Genomic DNA, 15,915 nt, shown 5'->3' with positions numbered 1-15,915 from the left:
TGACTGAAAACTCCAGCACCTGCAGAGTAACAAAAATATAAAGAAAGGGACTGATTCATTAATTCACTATCACTCTTCTGCACATGACAAAGTTACCAAAGTTCAAGTGCTGGGCTTGCCCCTCCTGCTCACTAGAGCCTGAGAAGGGAGGAGAGGGTAGGTCTAGTTTCACAGCTGGCAGGCATGGTAGCAGTTCCTGAGAAAAAGCTTACAAGGCTTTTAATTCAGGGTTGCCAACGTGACTGTTTCCTCCCTTCATTCCTGGCCTCAGCTCCAAAGCTATCCACAGGGAATGTCCAGTCTACACTAACATATCTCTGATGTCTCCATAGCTTGTCTCACTTCTGCGGTCCCAGCTTGTGACTGTTAACTGAAGCCTTATCTCAGACATGACTCCAAAGCCCCTCTCTTCCCTGCAGACTTCTGCCATGGCAGAGCTAGGGCAGAAGGCACACTGCCTCCTGCAGCTTTATCCCATTCCCCTCAGTGCTGCTGCAGCACATGGGAAACAGCAGTACTGGGGGCTTGAAACAAGCAGCCCCAGACACTTCTACCATTTGCTGTTTAAATGTTGTCCTGGAGCACACCAGGAAGACAACATTAGCACAAGTCATGCAACAGAGTAAACACAGTTTCCTCTAAGCAGGGAGACACGGGGCTCTGAAAGTCACACAGCTGTACACCCTGGCAAAGAAGAAAAAAAAAATCAGTGAAAGGTACAGACTTGTCAGCTGTGACTTTACAGAGACACAAAGAGGAAGAGAATCCACAGATGGCTGCTCCAAACCTAAAGCACACAGGTGCTACCAGAGCATGTGCCAGATTACATTCACATCATCCTCAGCTAACTGAAAAACTACAAGGCAGTCTCTCTGAAGGTGCTGTGTAAGCCATAAGGCCTCGTGCATACGAGCCAGAAACTGAACAGCTGAGGCATCTGGAACATCAGATTTCTGGAAGAGACTCCATGCTCTCACATTTGCCCTGACAGAGGAAAGGGTAGCTGTACACAGGGAAGAAAACAAACAAACAAAAACCCCCCACACACACAATACACCCCCCTCTACACAAAGAGCTCAAAATTGTTTCAATTCTGGATTTTTAAGGCAATTTCTTCATGGTTTTGATCCAACCTTAATGTTTTAGATGTTGATATCAAATATTCATGTTTAAAAGTATAAAAATCTTGGCCCTGAATGTCTGTTTGTCAGCCCAAAAACCTGCCCTAAAGGTTATAAGTTAGCACAAGGGACTTTTCAGGAGATATAAAACCCACACTGTATCTATCTAATCCCCCACAAAAAATGTCCAATGGAGATCAATGTTTTTTTCTGAGGAGAACTTGGAATATGCACTTTTTCAGCAGATTTTTACACAGAGGGTTGGTCTTAGTGGAGCTTCTCAAAAATAGGGCAACGTGGGGTACACTCATTGCACTAAATGAGGAAAGGATTTTTCAGTGGCATGGAAGTCAGATATGGCCTGTTCTTCAAACTAGGAACCTCCAAAGGTGACTGAATTGCCTCCCACCCTCTCTCCAGCTGAGTGCAAAGGACATTACCCCATGAGAACCCTTGCCTTGGGGTTCAGCTGGTGCTGCTGGGAGCACCCAAACACAACTTTAAGCAGAAAACACATAAGGTCACATCTTCAGATCAGAACTTGGATTTGTGGACAGTGGAGAAAATTTGAAAAAGCCAAATGCAGACTGACTGCATAAACAGCTCTGGGAAGCCCAAACAAGCAAACATTCAAGCCATGAGGCTTGCTCAGGCTCCACAGAGTCTGAACGCAGGGCACAAAGGCCTGCTCCTTCTCCTCCCAAGACACTCATGCACATGTACATGTTATGTCTGCACAGCCCCACAGCATATTTCAGCATCTTGTCCTTTGACATGACTATCTCCATTTGTGAAATCTCATTTGTTTGCATGAACACATGAAAATAATTTTACATAAACTAGTACTATGTTAGAAATTACAGGACAGAATATGATTCACAAACTAGAGAGACCATTTTTTGTCTTCAAATAGACATCCATAAAGTGGGAATAGTAGAACATTAATAACCACAGAGAGAAATTATGATGTAACCCAACTGTTCCTACATACCCTACAACCTACTTGTCCCCCTGCTCCCCCACCTTGCTGAATGTCACATACACATTAGTGACAAGGGAACATGCTGAAGTGGCTAGCTGGATAATACTAAAAAGGCCTCTTTCTCCAGGGAGCTAAGCCATTTATGCAGCACACAACTAACCACAGTGCTTGGAGAACATTCTCCCATGCCCACATGCATGTCCACACCTGCCTCACAGCGCATGGGGCCTGGGCTGGTGTTTGTGGATTAAAGCTCAGAGCCTGTGATGGGGTTTGACCTACCAAATTTGGAACAGCTGGCTTAGGCCTGTACCCATGTGAACAGCTTGCAAGGATTTCAGAGGAGCCAGTATCCCCCACCTGGTGTTTTGTCCTTAACCTCTTAAATACATACATGGTTCCCTTCAGTACTGGTGATCAGCACTTGTGGATTCCGATAGTCTTGTTGTATCCCCCTCACTCACATCCTCAAGGCTGCACATGGGTCTGGATGGGACAGAATCTGGTCCCCAACACAAGCAGCGCTAGAAGTATATTGGCAAACAGTGCTTTTCCCTGTATGCTGCAATGCACTGAGCTTCATGGGTTCCAGCACAGGATACACATTACTCCTGCCGAATGTTCGAACCTCCCCTGTGCAAGAGCAGTGATGTGCCAGCTCAGAGCCAGAAGCAGGTCACCACCCTTCTGAACAGGTGTCAGCAGAGCACAGCGATCCTTACAGCTGTGCCCAAATAACCAGTCTGAGAACTGCTGACCTCATGTATGCCACTCCTTTGCATCAAGATCCGCTTTGCAAATAGCTGGAAATAAACCTTCAGCTCAATAAGATCTCTATCAGAGCCTGTATAACACATGCCAGCACTCATAACACACACAACAATTTTAATATACAAATCATTCCAGTGTTTCCTTTTTTCAGTTCAGGATTTTGACCTATCTCATGCTTACAAAACAGTCATGTCCTAGAACCAAGAGGGCTCATTCACCTGCCACACTGGAGAAGGGCAGGAGTTCAGATTATCTAACTAAAAGAAGAAAGAGCAGAGAATAAAGGCCAACCTGAATGTCTCAAGGCCAAGTTCATTAAGATCCTCTGTGCAGAAAAAGGTTAATAACAAAAGAAAAAATTTATACCACATTTATATGAATAGTTTTGAGGGTGTTTGAGGGATTTGGATGCTTGCATCTGGAAAGCAAATGAACCAGTGTCTCAACTCAGTACAGAGTTTTATACAGTGGACCAAGCAACATAGGCAAGCCTCTGTTGGAGCAGCAGTTACTGCTGCTCTCTGATTCTAACCCTACCAGCAGCCCATCATGAGATAGCAATCTGATTTTTTTCAGCTTCTTGTGGTTTACTGTTTCACTCATCTCTAGGGTCTTTCCATAGGCTGTTTTAGCATAACTGCCCATAGTAAAAGAGTCTGCAAAATGCAGACAGGAAGAATCAGCACATCAAAAATACCTTTCATGCTTCTTGTAACAGTCAGACTTGAAAAGAACATTAGGTGTATGATGAAAGATGCAAGAATACTAAAAGATGTCATACTAGAAGCCTCTCTGCTCAAAAAACATTTTCCAAGAGCACCACTTCCACTGCTCATAATTACACTCATTCCTCTAAAAACACTTAGAAACCAGAGCTGGCAGAGTTATTCAGAGGATGACAGGAAATTATATTAAGTTGGAAACAAGTTAAGAGCTTGATTTAGTAGCACACCAAATTCAGAACTATTATGAAAATACACCTATCATGAACACCATGGTATTCCAATAAGAGCTCTGACCAAAGCACCACAGCTTAGGTTTCAAGACTTACATTAAGGTATGCTCAATATATGGTCATATAGCCATATCTAGCCAGGTACACCACACTCTAGTGCAAGGCTTGTCTTTCCTGCACATGCAGCAAACAATAGCAGCAACAGACTTCCCTGAACAAACCCAGGGCATTCCATTACCTATGGTGGTTCCCCCAGCCACAAACTATATCACCCATAAAGGGACAAATAACATGTTTACAGCAGTGAGAAAACAAGACATCTCACTGGCCCCATTTTAAGCACATTTCTATCTATGCTAAGAATTGCACAGATCCACTAGTTTGGCAATTTGGAAATTGATTTGTTCCTTGTTTCTTAGTCATATTATGTCCACATACCATCACACCAGAGCCTATAGGAGCCTCTGAAGCAACAAGGAGTTCCTAAAATCTCCACAGGTAGGCAAATAACTTATCTATGCCGTCAAAAATGAGCATGCTTACGATAGGATTACAAGGTAACTTGCAAAGTGATTCAGAGTTTTATTCTTTGTATAACTGCTCAACCCATTTTTTCTATAATCAAACATATGAAGGTGAAATTATAGCTTGCATAGCTATGCCAGGATTTTAAAACACAAGCACATTTTTAGAACTAAAAATATAGTTTGCCCCAGCATAGACATGACCACAGACTTCATTAGCATTAAGGTCCGACCACTCTAGAGGATCCTCAGTTTTGCAAATTCATTCCTATGGAAATTGTTTTGTATGAGCAAAGTCCAACAGGAGATTGAAAAGATTATTTTCTATGAGGAAAACCAGCGAACTTACTAGGGTTTCCCATTAAGTATCTTAATTTGTGCTTTTAATTTACCTGTGGCCCCTAGGACATTTATGCTTTTGAAACCCTAAATTTAGAAAAAAATGTAATTAATATGTTTTTGGCTTGGAGAGGGAGGGTTTGTCTTTGACTCAGTCACCATTTCCTCAAAACCAATTGCAGCTCAACAAGAAGCATGTGTCTGGGAACACAGCTCTGGAGAAGGGCTGGGAGTTTTAGAAGTGAATTTGCTCAGTCTCCATCTACTTGAGAAGTAGATGCTTTTATTGAGTGCCTCCTCCTGTGAGATGAGCTGTGGACCAATGCCCAAAACTCCCATTGACATCAACAGGCTGAAAGAAAGCACAAGCAGAGCCCAGCAGTGCAGTTCTCATGTGAGCCAACAATGGAGAGCCAGCTATTCAGAGCAAAGGCAGAAAATCAGAGCCAAACGCCAGCCCACGCCAAGGACAGCTGTGTTGTTGACAGCCAGGCTGGCTATCCTACCATACCAAAGCTTGTCTCAAAAAACAGTATTTCCTAGAGCGTTTACTCTAGTCACAGGCTTGGCCTTAAAAGTTCAGCCAGCTTCTGCCTATTGAACAGTAATGGCTGCTGCATTTTCAAGTCTCAGACGTGCTAAAGGACAAGCTGCTTGCTTTCAGTCTGCAATGGCAAAACTGGAGCACAAACGCCAGGCATTAATAGTTAATCTGCACCATCACATGACTGCCCTGTTTCTGCTGCTTCCAAACCACCACCTCCCTCCTTCCTTCTCACTCACAAGCAGTGCCCCACAGCATGACTCCAGGGTGCAAAGCACACCTGTGTCACCTCTCAAATACCAGTGTCAAGTTGTGCTGGATGAGGAAGGTGTCCTACTTCAGAGATAGGGGGCTAAGCAGGGCCAGTGGAAAGCAAAGGGAAAAAACAAGTTCTTGCTTTCTATTCCTTGCTACCATTACTTCTGTGTAGTCTTTTGCACAAGTTTCTTACCATCTGATTTTTATGCAGTAGTAGGCTGTGGGTTCTGAGTTCTAAGAGACTGGTCACTTGTGTAAGTGCTTAAGCTGAGAATTCAATGCTTAGTAGTGGTAGCAGGGTATGAACAAAAGAAAAAGCCTAACCTATCTGTTCTGCTAATTTCAGTTTCTTAGTCTATATAAAAATCAGAAAGCAAGCAGAAAACCGCCACCATCATCGGATGCTTTCTGGACTACAAGAGGAACAGCCAGCTTGGTTTCTAAATAGCCATTTACCCTTCCGAGTCTCCTCAAGCTCACCTCACTAATCCTCTAAAGAGGTAAACTGTAAGGCTTTATCTTTTTCAGAGATCACTATCACAAGCAAAAGACGTCACTTATAACGCCTGAAGAGAGATCCACTCATCCGCGGACCAAATACAACATAGGCAGTGACAGCATATGGTGAAGCTGCCTGCACACTCCTCTTCTCCCCAGGCAATGATGAGATATTTGTATCACAATGAGCCACATGCTGAGGGAGGAGTGGAAAGGGAGAGGTATCTGGACAACTCAAGAGCCACACTGGGACCCAGCCCAGGCAGCCCTTCTACTCCAGACACACCAAGGCTGGGTGAGGTGAGGACAATCCAGCCCTATTCCAGAGGAGAGCACTGTAGAGAAGGTCCTTACCTTCACTTCCAAACAACATCTACTAACCAGTCTTGCTGGAAAGTATAAGCAGGTTGCAGAAAAACTTCTTAATCTGCCAGGCTCTAGAGGCTACTTGGGTTGAATTCAGAAAGTGGGACAGAGAACATGCCAGCATTATCCTTCTGCACTGTACTGTGTCAAAACAAGAAACAAAACATCCTTTAGAAAACCTTCTTCAAAAAGGACCTGCAACCACCAACACACAAGAGACAGAACATCTATATGCTGCAGGGTGGCCACCCTTGAGAATCCAACGCAGCACCCACTCCATCACTGCCATTCATCCCACCTCAAATCACATTTTAACCAGTTGTGTTGTTGCTGTAGTCAGGATCTCCAGGTTTTGTTGGGTGACTTTTTTGTGGCCTGCTGGCAGCCCACCATAAAGTAGTGCCAGTAGATAGGGCAGACTGAGCTTTTCCTTCCACTAGCTCAGTAGGAACTGTTCTTTGAGAGAAAAATGCTAGAGGTCAAGACCCCAACCTTGTCTATCCACATGCAAAGATTCTGGCAGCCACTTTCAGGTGGGAACACCTTTTTTTTCCAAATTTGCTCCCTTCGGGCCTACTTACCTACCCCTCAGAGACACACACAGAGTTCAAGCCCTGCACAGTATCATCAGTAGCACTCAGGACTTCTCCCTAAGTCACAGTCCAAGGACACATGCCAGTGGTGCCCATATGCCCATTTGATCTCCTCTCTCCGGTTTGCAGCCAAAGAATCAGCTTTAGTCTAATACCTTCTTACTAGGCTTTAGAGCTTAGAGAAAAAAGAAAGACAGCAGGGTTGGGAAGGTAGCCAGCAAAACTGCCAATCTAAATGATAAGCCTTTGGCTTTAACCTTGGGCTCATAATTTGCTGCCACTGCTGCCAGGTGCTATTATTGTCCCTTTGGGAATCTCAGTAGAACAAAATGACTCTCTAGCTGTCTCCACTAATTCTTAGCCGCCTCTTTCCCTTCCTGTCCCACAGATCTCTCTTGCCTTCAACACATACTCTCCTAAACTTCAGCTACATCTAATTTCCTTCCCTCATCTTCCTTTCCCTCAACCAAGCTCTCTGGTGCACTCCAAATCACTGTGACCATCCTAATCTCCACTTTCATGATTCAGTGCAGCACCTCAAGGAACCAGGTTTCAGATGTTTCAGCAGATGCTCTAACTACTGGCTCACACTTAGAGACATCCCACGTGGTACTTAGGTCCCATGGTAGTCCAAATAGCTATATTCACCAACATGCAAGCTCCCAGGAAAAAAAAAAAAAAAGGCAGTTATCTGGCCAGATACCCCAGGGAAAAAAAGGGATAGATAAATATTTCCAGACAGAAGCACTTGTATAGTGGCTCACTTGTCCATCTCCCTCTTGAACTGTTATCCCTTTGCATGTGTTACAAAACCAGATCAAAAATGCACTCAGGCAAAACAAGGCAGGAAGGGATAAAGAGCAGAAGTGTTTGGCCCTAGGGATGGAGAAGGCAATACACTCTGCGCCAGGGCTGACATAATGGTGAAAGAGATCCAAGGAGAGATGTGTCATCAGAATAATAGTGTGCTAGCAGCACACCTGAAAGGTGAACATCGTATTAACAGATGTCGTGGAACAGGACAGAATTGGAGTAGACTTGCATAGAAATTAATTCTGTATTTCAACAATGTACAGAGAACATAGATCCTCATAGAGAAGCTGTTGATGTACAGGTTGGACAAGCAGACAGTGAGGTGAGCAGCAAAGCTCAGAGGGTTATGATCAATGGCACAAAGACTAGTTGGAGGCCAGCAATTAGTGATGGACCCCAGCAGTCAATATTGGATCCAGTCCTGTTCAGTGTTTTCATTAGTGATCTAAATGATGGGGCAGAGTGCACCCTCAGCAAGTTTGCTGATAACACAAATCAGGGAAGAGCAGCTGATACACCAGTGAGACCCTGAAGACCTTGACAGGCGGAAGACACTCAGGAAACACTTTTGCTGTGAGGGTGGCTAAGCACTGGCAGACATTGTCCAGGGCGGCTGCAGAATCTCCATCCTTGGAGATATTCAAAAGCTAGACACAGTCCTAGGCAACTGGCTCCAGGTGAGCCTGACTGAGCAGAGGGGTTGGACAAGATACCCTCCAGAGGACCCTTCCAACCTCAATCATCCTGTAAGAATGCTCTAACCTGTGTCATGCTGATTGACGCTGAAAGTTTAGGAATAGGACTGGATTATCCTACCTGCCTTGCCCTTGACATTTACGAGCTGGTACCAAGGCAGCAGGTGAGCCTTACCATCAGTGAAGACATAGTCAACTCAACTGCCTCCTTCAGGAAAGAAGAGGAAATCATTACCCTTTCTGGGAAGCAGCTAGACCATGTTCTACATGGGTTACTGCTCTTTTATGCTCTGATTCATACAGCCCTGAGAGCACACAGGCACTTCCATTACAGCATGCTTTTGCATGGATTAGATAACCATGCAGGAACACTTTGGGGACATAGAGAAAGCAGCACAGATAACTGCTGCCTGGCAGAATCATAATCACCTCCTCAGGGCAGGGTGGGGTTCCTCATGCCTTCCCTTGCTATTGAGTCTCTACCTCCCAGACAGCACATCTTTCTTCCCACCCTCCCTCTCTTTGACACTGTCAGACTGCTGATGAGCAGCAAACCAGATACCAGCTGGGTGGCACTGAGCCAGTCTTTGTATAACACACATCAAACCAGAAGAGAACATCTCCTCAGCTTCCCCAAAGACACAATGAATGAGACACCTCTACCATGCCACATCACCCATTCCTGTGGTACATGTCTGAAGTCCCAGAGCCTTCTGCTGCAGAACTACATCCTTGCAGGCAAGTAGACCAGACAATCTAACCAATCATTTTCAGCCCCAAACTTTCTCATGCTAGGATTGCCTTGCAGCAGCCAAGCATAGCATTTGTTTTGCTCGCAACTTGAGTGCCAAATGCTGGCAGGGCTGAGACAGACAGGGGCTTCTGTGCTAGAGGAGCAGCTGCTGTATAGTATTTCTGGGGGTGAAAAATAAAAGCAAAATTGCAGAAGGTTACCAGAAGCAGGATTTCTCATTCTGTAATGGTGCAATCAGTTTCTGCAACAGTTTCCTTATTAATTGCTTCAATACTCTACTTCAGTCATGGACAAAGAACTGCTGTGGCCCAACTTTTCACACCTGGGAAAAGCAAGTTCTGGCAATGGGCCGCTTAGGAAATGGTGTAAGCCATTATGCTCAGCACAGGTCCCTGAACTCTGTTCAGTCACTCTGGAGAGCAAGAGCCAGGGCAGAGACAGTGATGAAACTACCACCAGCACCAGCAGTGGGTTTTCCAGCACCCCCACAGCACAGAGGCAAGCTCAGACAGGCAAACAGATGATAACAATTTTCAGGGACTGTCACAGCTTGGATTCAAATGGGAGGCCAAGAGGTGAAAAGGACTCATGAGCTCACACATTCTCTATCTGGAAGCTATTTGTCAAGTCCTGGAGAGACAGGCAAGGGCAAAGCCCAGCTGTGCTAAGAATACTGAAATCTCACCCTGGAACCAGTAGTAGCCCAAAGCACAGACCTCAGCATACCAGGGATCACATGCTGGTACTTGGTCATGTATGGCAAGTACTATCCTGCGGCCTCTGTGCAACCAGTATCAGCCCAAAGCAAGCTTTGAGTGCCTAGCACCCTACCAGGCCCAGTCCAACCAACATGCCAGCATTCAGATATGCAGCAGGAAGACTGCTGGGTCTGATGTTACACAGCTAAGCCCAGATCAGGGCTCACACTGCACCCAGGCCACTTTCAGTGTCAAGACAAGACAAAATTCCACTCACCCATCACACCAAAAGGGTACAGTGTCTGCAGTGAGAAATCCAAATGTTAGCACAGGATTTGTTTTTGTCTTCTGTGTTGGCCTTTTTCATCCTAGCATCTCAAAGCATTTAAAATAATGCATTAAGCCTCCAAAAGTCAAGGATATTGATATTATCTACTCATACGTACAGGTAAACCATGGCAGAAATGTTTCACAACTTGCTCAGAGCTACCTAGTGACTTTGTAGTGTAACTGGAAATACACCCATGTACCCAGACTCTCTGCCTTGTACTTTAAAACAAGTCTTTCCTTACCAGCAACCTACCCGCACATATATAAGGACAATTTGGGTTGCTCACCAGGCCAACCCAAAGCTGCTCTCCAAGAGACATCTCTCGTGATCTCTCCCTCCAAATGCCGCACTCTGACTTCTCAAGCTGTTAAAAGTAGATTTCAAAGGAGCTACAGCCATTCCCACTAAACAGGACAGGAGAATGGACCCTTTACTTCCCTTCTGTTTATATAATGTGCCAGGAACAATTAGTCTCATTCCCTGGGAAAGAGCTCAGTGGCTCCAAGGAGTCTTCGTGACACCATGGACTTCCTTACACCTTAGCTGACCCTTGCAGTCCCCTGGTGCCTTCACCTTGAGCTGTCAAAAGATGCCCTGCTTTCCTTGACCTCATGCTCTCAGCATTACCAAAAAAGCTGGGTCGGCTGAAGTTAACAGGGTGGCAGCAGCCACAGTCTTTTCAGGACATGCACAACTTTCATTAAATAGCAAGTGGCTGGCAACAGGGCCTGCATGTAATGATGTTGCTGTCCAAGGACCATGATCCAGGGGTGGCTGGGAGAGGGCATTCACTGCAGCAACGCAGGAGTCTGCACAAGCCAGGGTATTTCTGCCCAATTAGGAGAAAGAAAAAAGTCTTCTGAGCTAATTTTCTAGTCCTTTGGTGAAGAAAAGCATGCATTGAATTGCCCTTGCTCAGCCTCAATAGGGAAGAGGCTGGGTGGCCAGCTGACCAGCCAGGGTGGGAAATACACCCACCACTTTCCAGACTCATGGCTGGGGCACAAAAGGGCAGAATCACACTGCCGTGTGAAGCTGGAATGGCATGGCCTGACACCTAATCAGAACAGGACTTTGTAAACCTGCTCCTGTGCAGCCTTTCCTGCTGAGGGAGACTAAACTGAAAGGCCCAGATTATGGAGATTTCCATTTATCCATAGGCCATAGAGGTAGAAACACAGCAATTCCCTAACCCTTAAAAGTACTCAGACTGCCCCCAACCCACTTGTGTTTCCCAATTTGCTTCCCTTTCTTACCAAAAGGCACCAAATCACTGGAACACAAAGACATTTGGACACTACATGCCACCAGTCCATGGCCTTCCTGCAAAAGTTGCCTTGTCTGTTCCACCCTAAGAACAGTTTAAGTATCCCAACACAGAATCGCTCCACACTACAACTCTCCGGACCAATTTTCCACCACCATCAAACAAATAGGATTTGATGCAAAGGCAAAGCACTCAACATCTCGTCACCCACCCTTCATTAACCCATATCACATGATGCACCCAAAAGTGTTTTCTTGTCTCAGAACATACTTGTTTCTGGCACAAATTAATCTTGTCTGATACTCTTTGTCACCTGTCAGCTCCACAGAGCTGCAGGAATGGGAAGTAAGTCTCAGTGATAAGAGGGAAAACCACATCTGCTGCTCAAAACAGTTTCCATCTGATTACGTTTTTTAGCTGTATTCTCACGGGCAAGCTCATGATAGTAAGGATAAGAATCACAAAGCAAGACTAGTTTGATGTTCAGAGCCCAGATGAAGCCTTAGAGTAGCCAGTTTAATATCATTCCTCATTTGCATTGTTTACCTGACCAAAAACAAACAAACAAATCCACACAAACAAACAAAAAAACACACAACACACACACGATGCCAAGTGCTGCCCAGGCAGTTAATAAGAGGCTTTTTTATTGGAAACTGAGACCAAGAAACACACACCCTGTTCCCATTTTACAGATGGGGAATGGAGGTACTGAATGAGACTTTCCCAGCTTTATACAAGGATTTGAGACAGAACTCAAAACAAGACCCAGATTTCAGATCACAGTCATAACAAATGAGATTGCTGATTTTAGCTAAGCTGGTGGAAATCCATGTGTCGGCAGAAGACCCAATCTAGCACACTATTGTTACTTCTATCATGATTTTGTAGCAGAAACAAGTACATGTAGTCAAGGAGTCATCATAAAGCTCCAAGAAGTTACTGGTTAAAATCAATTAAAACTATTAAAATACTACAAATGACCAAACACAATATTCAGGCTGCATATTGCTTTGCATGTTTCTCTCCACCTCTCCCCCACTCCCAAAAATAAAAGCAGCACACTTTTTAATTAAAACCACTAGCTGAATATCCTTTATTTATAACAAGGATTCCACAACCTAGAAGTGTTAATCACATCTACAGTAATAATGTTATTTAAAACACACCCCCACCTCCACTCCAGATTTCAACTTCTTCTGCAAAACTATTTGCCACAATTAATCCAGAAGCGTAGAAGAACAGATGGACTAGGAAACAAACCGTTCTCCCAGCATTTCCCAGAAAACGAAACAAACAAACAAAAAAAACCACAACACCCACAAAAACAACAACGACACAAAAAACCAACAACAACAACAAAAAAAACCAAACAAAAAAACAAACAGAAAAAAAACACAAAACCAAAACCACAACAGTTTGGAAAGCTTATTTAAATTAGCCCCTAACCTTCACCAACATACTCCCAAACACACTGCTGAAAGGAACTTAGAGCAGGTAGATGCTATGCCTGGGATACAAATCAGAGAAAGCACTTGGGCCAAAAGGAATATTTCTTCATTTACTGCCATGTACTCTGATAAAAAGAAGGCTGGACACAGGCTTACCAGCTTTCTTCCCCTCTCATTAGGATGTAAGGCTAATTAAAGTCTGTCAATATCAGTAGAAGATTTGGGTGACGTGAAGTGCAAAACTGGGCCTTTTGAATGTTCTGTGAGCAGAAACTTGGCTAGAAGGGTAGAGAGAGGGTGAAGAAAATTGTACTGAAACCATAAGTCTCTGTATTATGTATTCACAGGATGTACACTGCCAGCAGGACTGAGAATAAGCAGCAGTGTAATGGGGAAATGGAAGGGTCTCACTTGTATAAATCTTAGAAAATAAATACATAGTCCATTCTTTTAGTGGATCCATCTTGTAGGCTTAAAGGGTGTGTTGTTAGTGAGGTTAAAACTAGTACATCCAACCAACTAGAAGCAGTGAAATTCGTCCCTAATTAAAGTTATTTTCAGTTCTGAATTTCCTATCTTTAACTTACTGCAATTTACTGGGGTCAGCAAATGTCTGCAGATACTCTTTCAAACTGACACTACACCAGGGCAAGAAAAATAAATAAAGAAAAAGCTGAAATACTAACTCTACAGCAACACCTTCCGAAAGAGAGCTGGGCAGCCCACTCCACCAGGGCATGCCCCATTACTCAGCCTTGCAGAAATGAGAAATACTAGCATTTATATACCTCCATTACAGGCCCCTACAAAAGTCCAGCAAAATCAAGAGTAACTCCATATAAAGCAGACAGTAAATAGCTTATATTTGTAAAGTGTTACGAAGGTAAAAAGCTCTGTTTTACACTGCTGTAAAACTTCAAGGATACACAGAGACCTGAGCCCAAGGAGGTCAACAAGTGTGGAAATACCCATTATCACCAAGTCCAAAACCACCTCCATCACAAAGGTATTTCTTTATACAACCCTAAGCAATGAATTTATTTTGGAGTAAGTGGTATAGATCAGATCATGGCAGCAGGAGTAACTTGAAAAAAGTGAACTCCAGCAATTTTGTTCCCATGTAACGCAATGAACCAGACAGTATGGATGCTGCCTTCCTAATGAAGGTAGCAAGAGAACAGCCCAACTGTAACAAGAGCCACTCAAGTAGCAGCAGCTTTACCTTTCAGAGAGGTATCTAGTTTATCCTAGACAGATGGCAAAAGTATCAATTATGTCCCTGAAGATGTGATCATAAGAAGCAACTCTACGAATTTACTGAGCCCTGCCTTAATAATCCTTCTCAGTCTTTGCTTATGACACCTTCTCTCAAGTGATGCTGCTTTCCTCATATGAAGTTCTGCCTTACCTGCTGCATTTTTTCCAGGTCAAGACTGGGCCTGCTGACCTTATCCCCATATCCTTGTCGATGTCTCTTACAGGGCATGACTTGCTCAAGGCCCGCCCCAACGCTTGTGAAGATTAAAGGTCTGGAGGCTGGGCTCCGTACCAGGGGCTGGACTCTCTTGGGAGGGGAGGCACTGAACAGCACGGGGCTTGGGCTGGCGTGCAGGCCATCGGCCTGCTCTGCCACAGGCCGGAAGGACATCGCACACAAGTTCTTCACTTCTTCATCACTGGAGGAGGTGTTGTTGCTGTCACTGCAGCAGGCAAGCCTGCTGACCTGGGACCACTTCCGCTTCTCAGCGGCGAACTCTCGGTTGATGCGCTCCAGCTCCTCTTCTGAGCTGTGGCGGTCAAGGCTGGCATGGAAGAGGGCCCGAACCTTGCAGCATTGGTTCTCCTGGTTCTGGAGCTGGTTGGTGGCCAGAGGGGTCAAGGTACAATTCCGTCTTCTCTCTGGTGGGAGGAGGAGATAGAGGAGTGGCACAGCAGATCTGTGTCCCACACCCTAGTAAACTGGGCCTGCTTTCTCCTGACCTATTTTTTGTATCTCCTCCCAAGTAAACTTCTGAGATGTTTTCACATCTTTTCTTCCCCAGAAGCAACATCCCTCAGCTGAATATTTCCAAATCTTTGGTTAGACCAGACTACTAGACATCCCCTCACAAACTATCACCTTGAAGGCTAGTTGCAGAGCAAGCTTACAGACCTGCTGCCCACCTCATCCCCTGAACATGAAGACGACATGATCTTACAAACATGTTGTTAGGCACTTGCCTCTAGCTGAAAACATTAAGTTCTAGTGACCAGTTCTGAGAACAGAGGAGGCAAGCAAGTTACATTATTCTAATCAGCATGTCTGTGGCTCACATAATCAAGATCTAGTTTCTGGAGGTGAAAGTCCTCTTTCTATTACAAGGCTTGTCATACAAGAGAGCCTGCCTTCAGCCACAAGCTGGGCACACTTTACCTGTTCTGCTGAGCTCTTTCTATGCTAAGCACATGGAGCACACATTTGAATTTCAACATGACATGTCCTGTGGGTCAGGAATTTAACTTCTGCCTTTGCATAAGAATCCACTTGAATTTGGCTAAACAAAAATAAAACATAGGGCATGCACAAATGATAGAGACAGCATAGCTCAACAGATGCATTTACTACAGATTTCACCTGCAGCTCTAAGCTGCTTCATACCAGGTCCAAAAACAACAGCAGAGCACTTGTCGCTACTCTATCAAAGACCCTCAGCTAGAGTCAAGAATAGGACTGCCGAATACCGACAGTACAGGAACAAGGGAGTGAGTTAATCAGACAATGAGTCCAGGGGAATGAGGAAAGTGAAGGTCAAAACTCAAAATGGCAAGGAAGAGAAAACCTGGAAAAACAATGATGCAGGTGCACAAGCATGGAATAGAAGACACATTTTTAGTCCCAGCTCTGCTGCTGGCCCAATGTAGACCTTCTCTGTCCCATGTCTGCAGCATTGGGGCCTTAACATGTGGTTAACAATG

General features: G+C 44.6%; 1 protein-coding gene across 3 annotated transcripts in view; it reads right to left on the bottom strand.

The window, feature by feature from the left end:
- The window catches only part of LOC309438543 (uncharacterized protein), a 57,974-nt gene that overhangs the window by 23,043 nt on the left and 19,016 nt on the right, over positions 1-15,915 (bottom strand). For all 3 annotated transcript variants that reach the window (XM_082050103.1, XM_082050104.1, XM_082050102.1), the window contains one exon: positions 14,369-14,859. In XM_082050103.1, coding sequence (XP_081906229.1) covers positions 14,369-14,859 — 491 coding nt within the window. The remainder of the gene's footprint in view (positions 1-14,368; positions 14,860-15,915) is intronic.

Source organism: Streptopelia decaocto, assembly GCF_964273445.1.
Source record: "Streptopelia decaocto genome assembly, chromosome: 3".
In the NCBI taxonomy this organism is placed as follows: Eukaryota; Metazoa; Chordata; class Aves; order Columbiformes; family Columbidae; genus Streptopelia; species Streptopelia decaocto.
The sequence above is the reverse complement of the archived record's forward strand: the minus strand, read 5'-3'. Positions and strand labels throughout refer to the sequence as shown.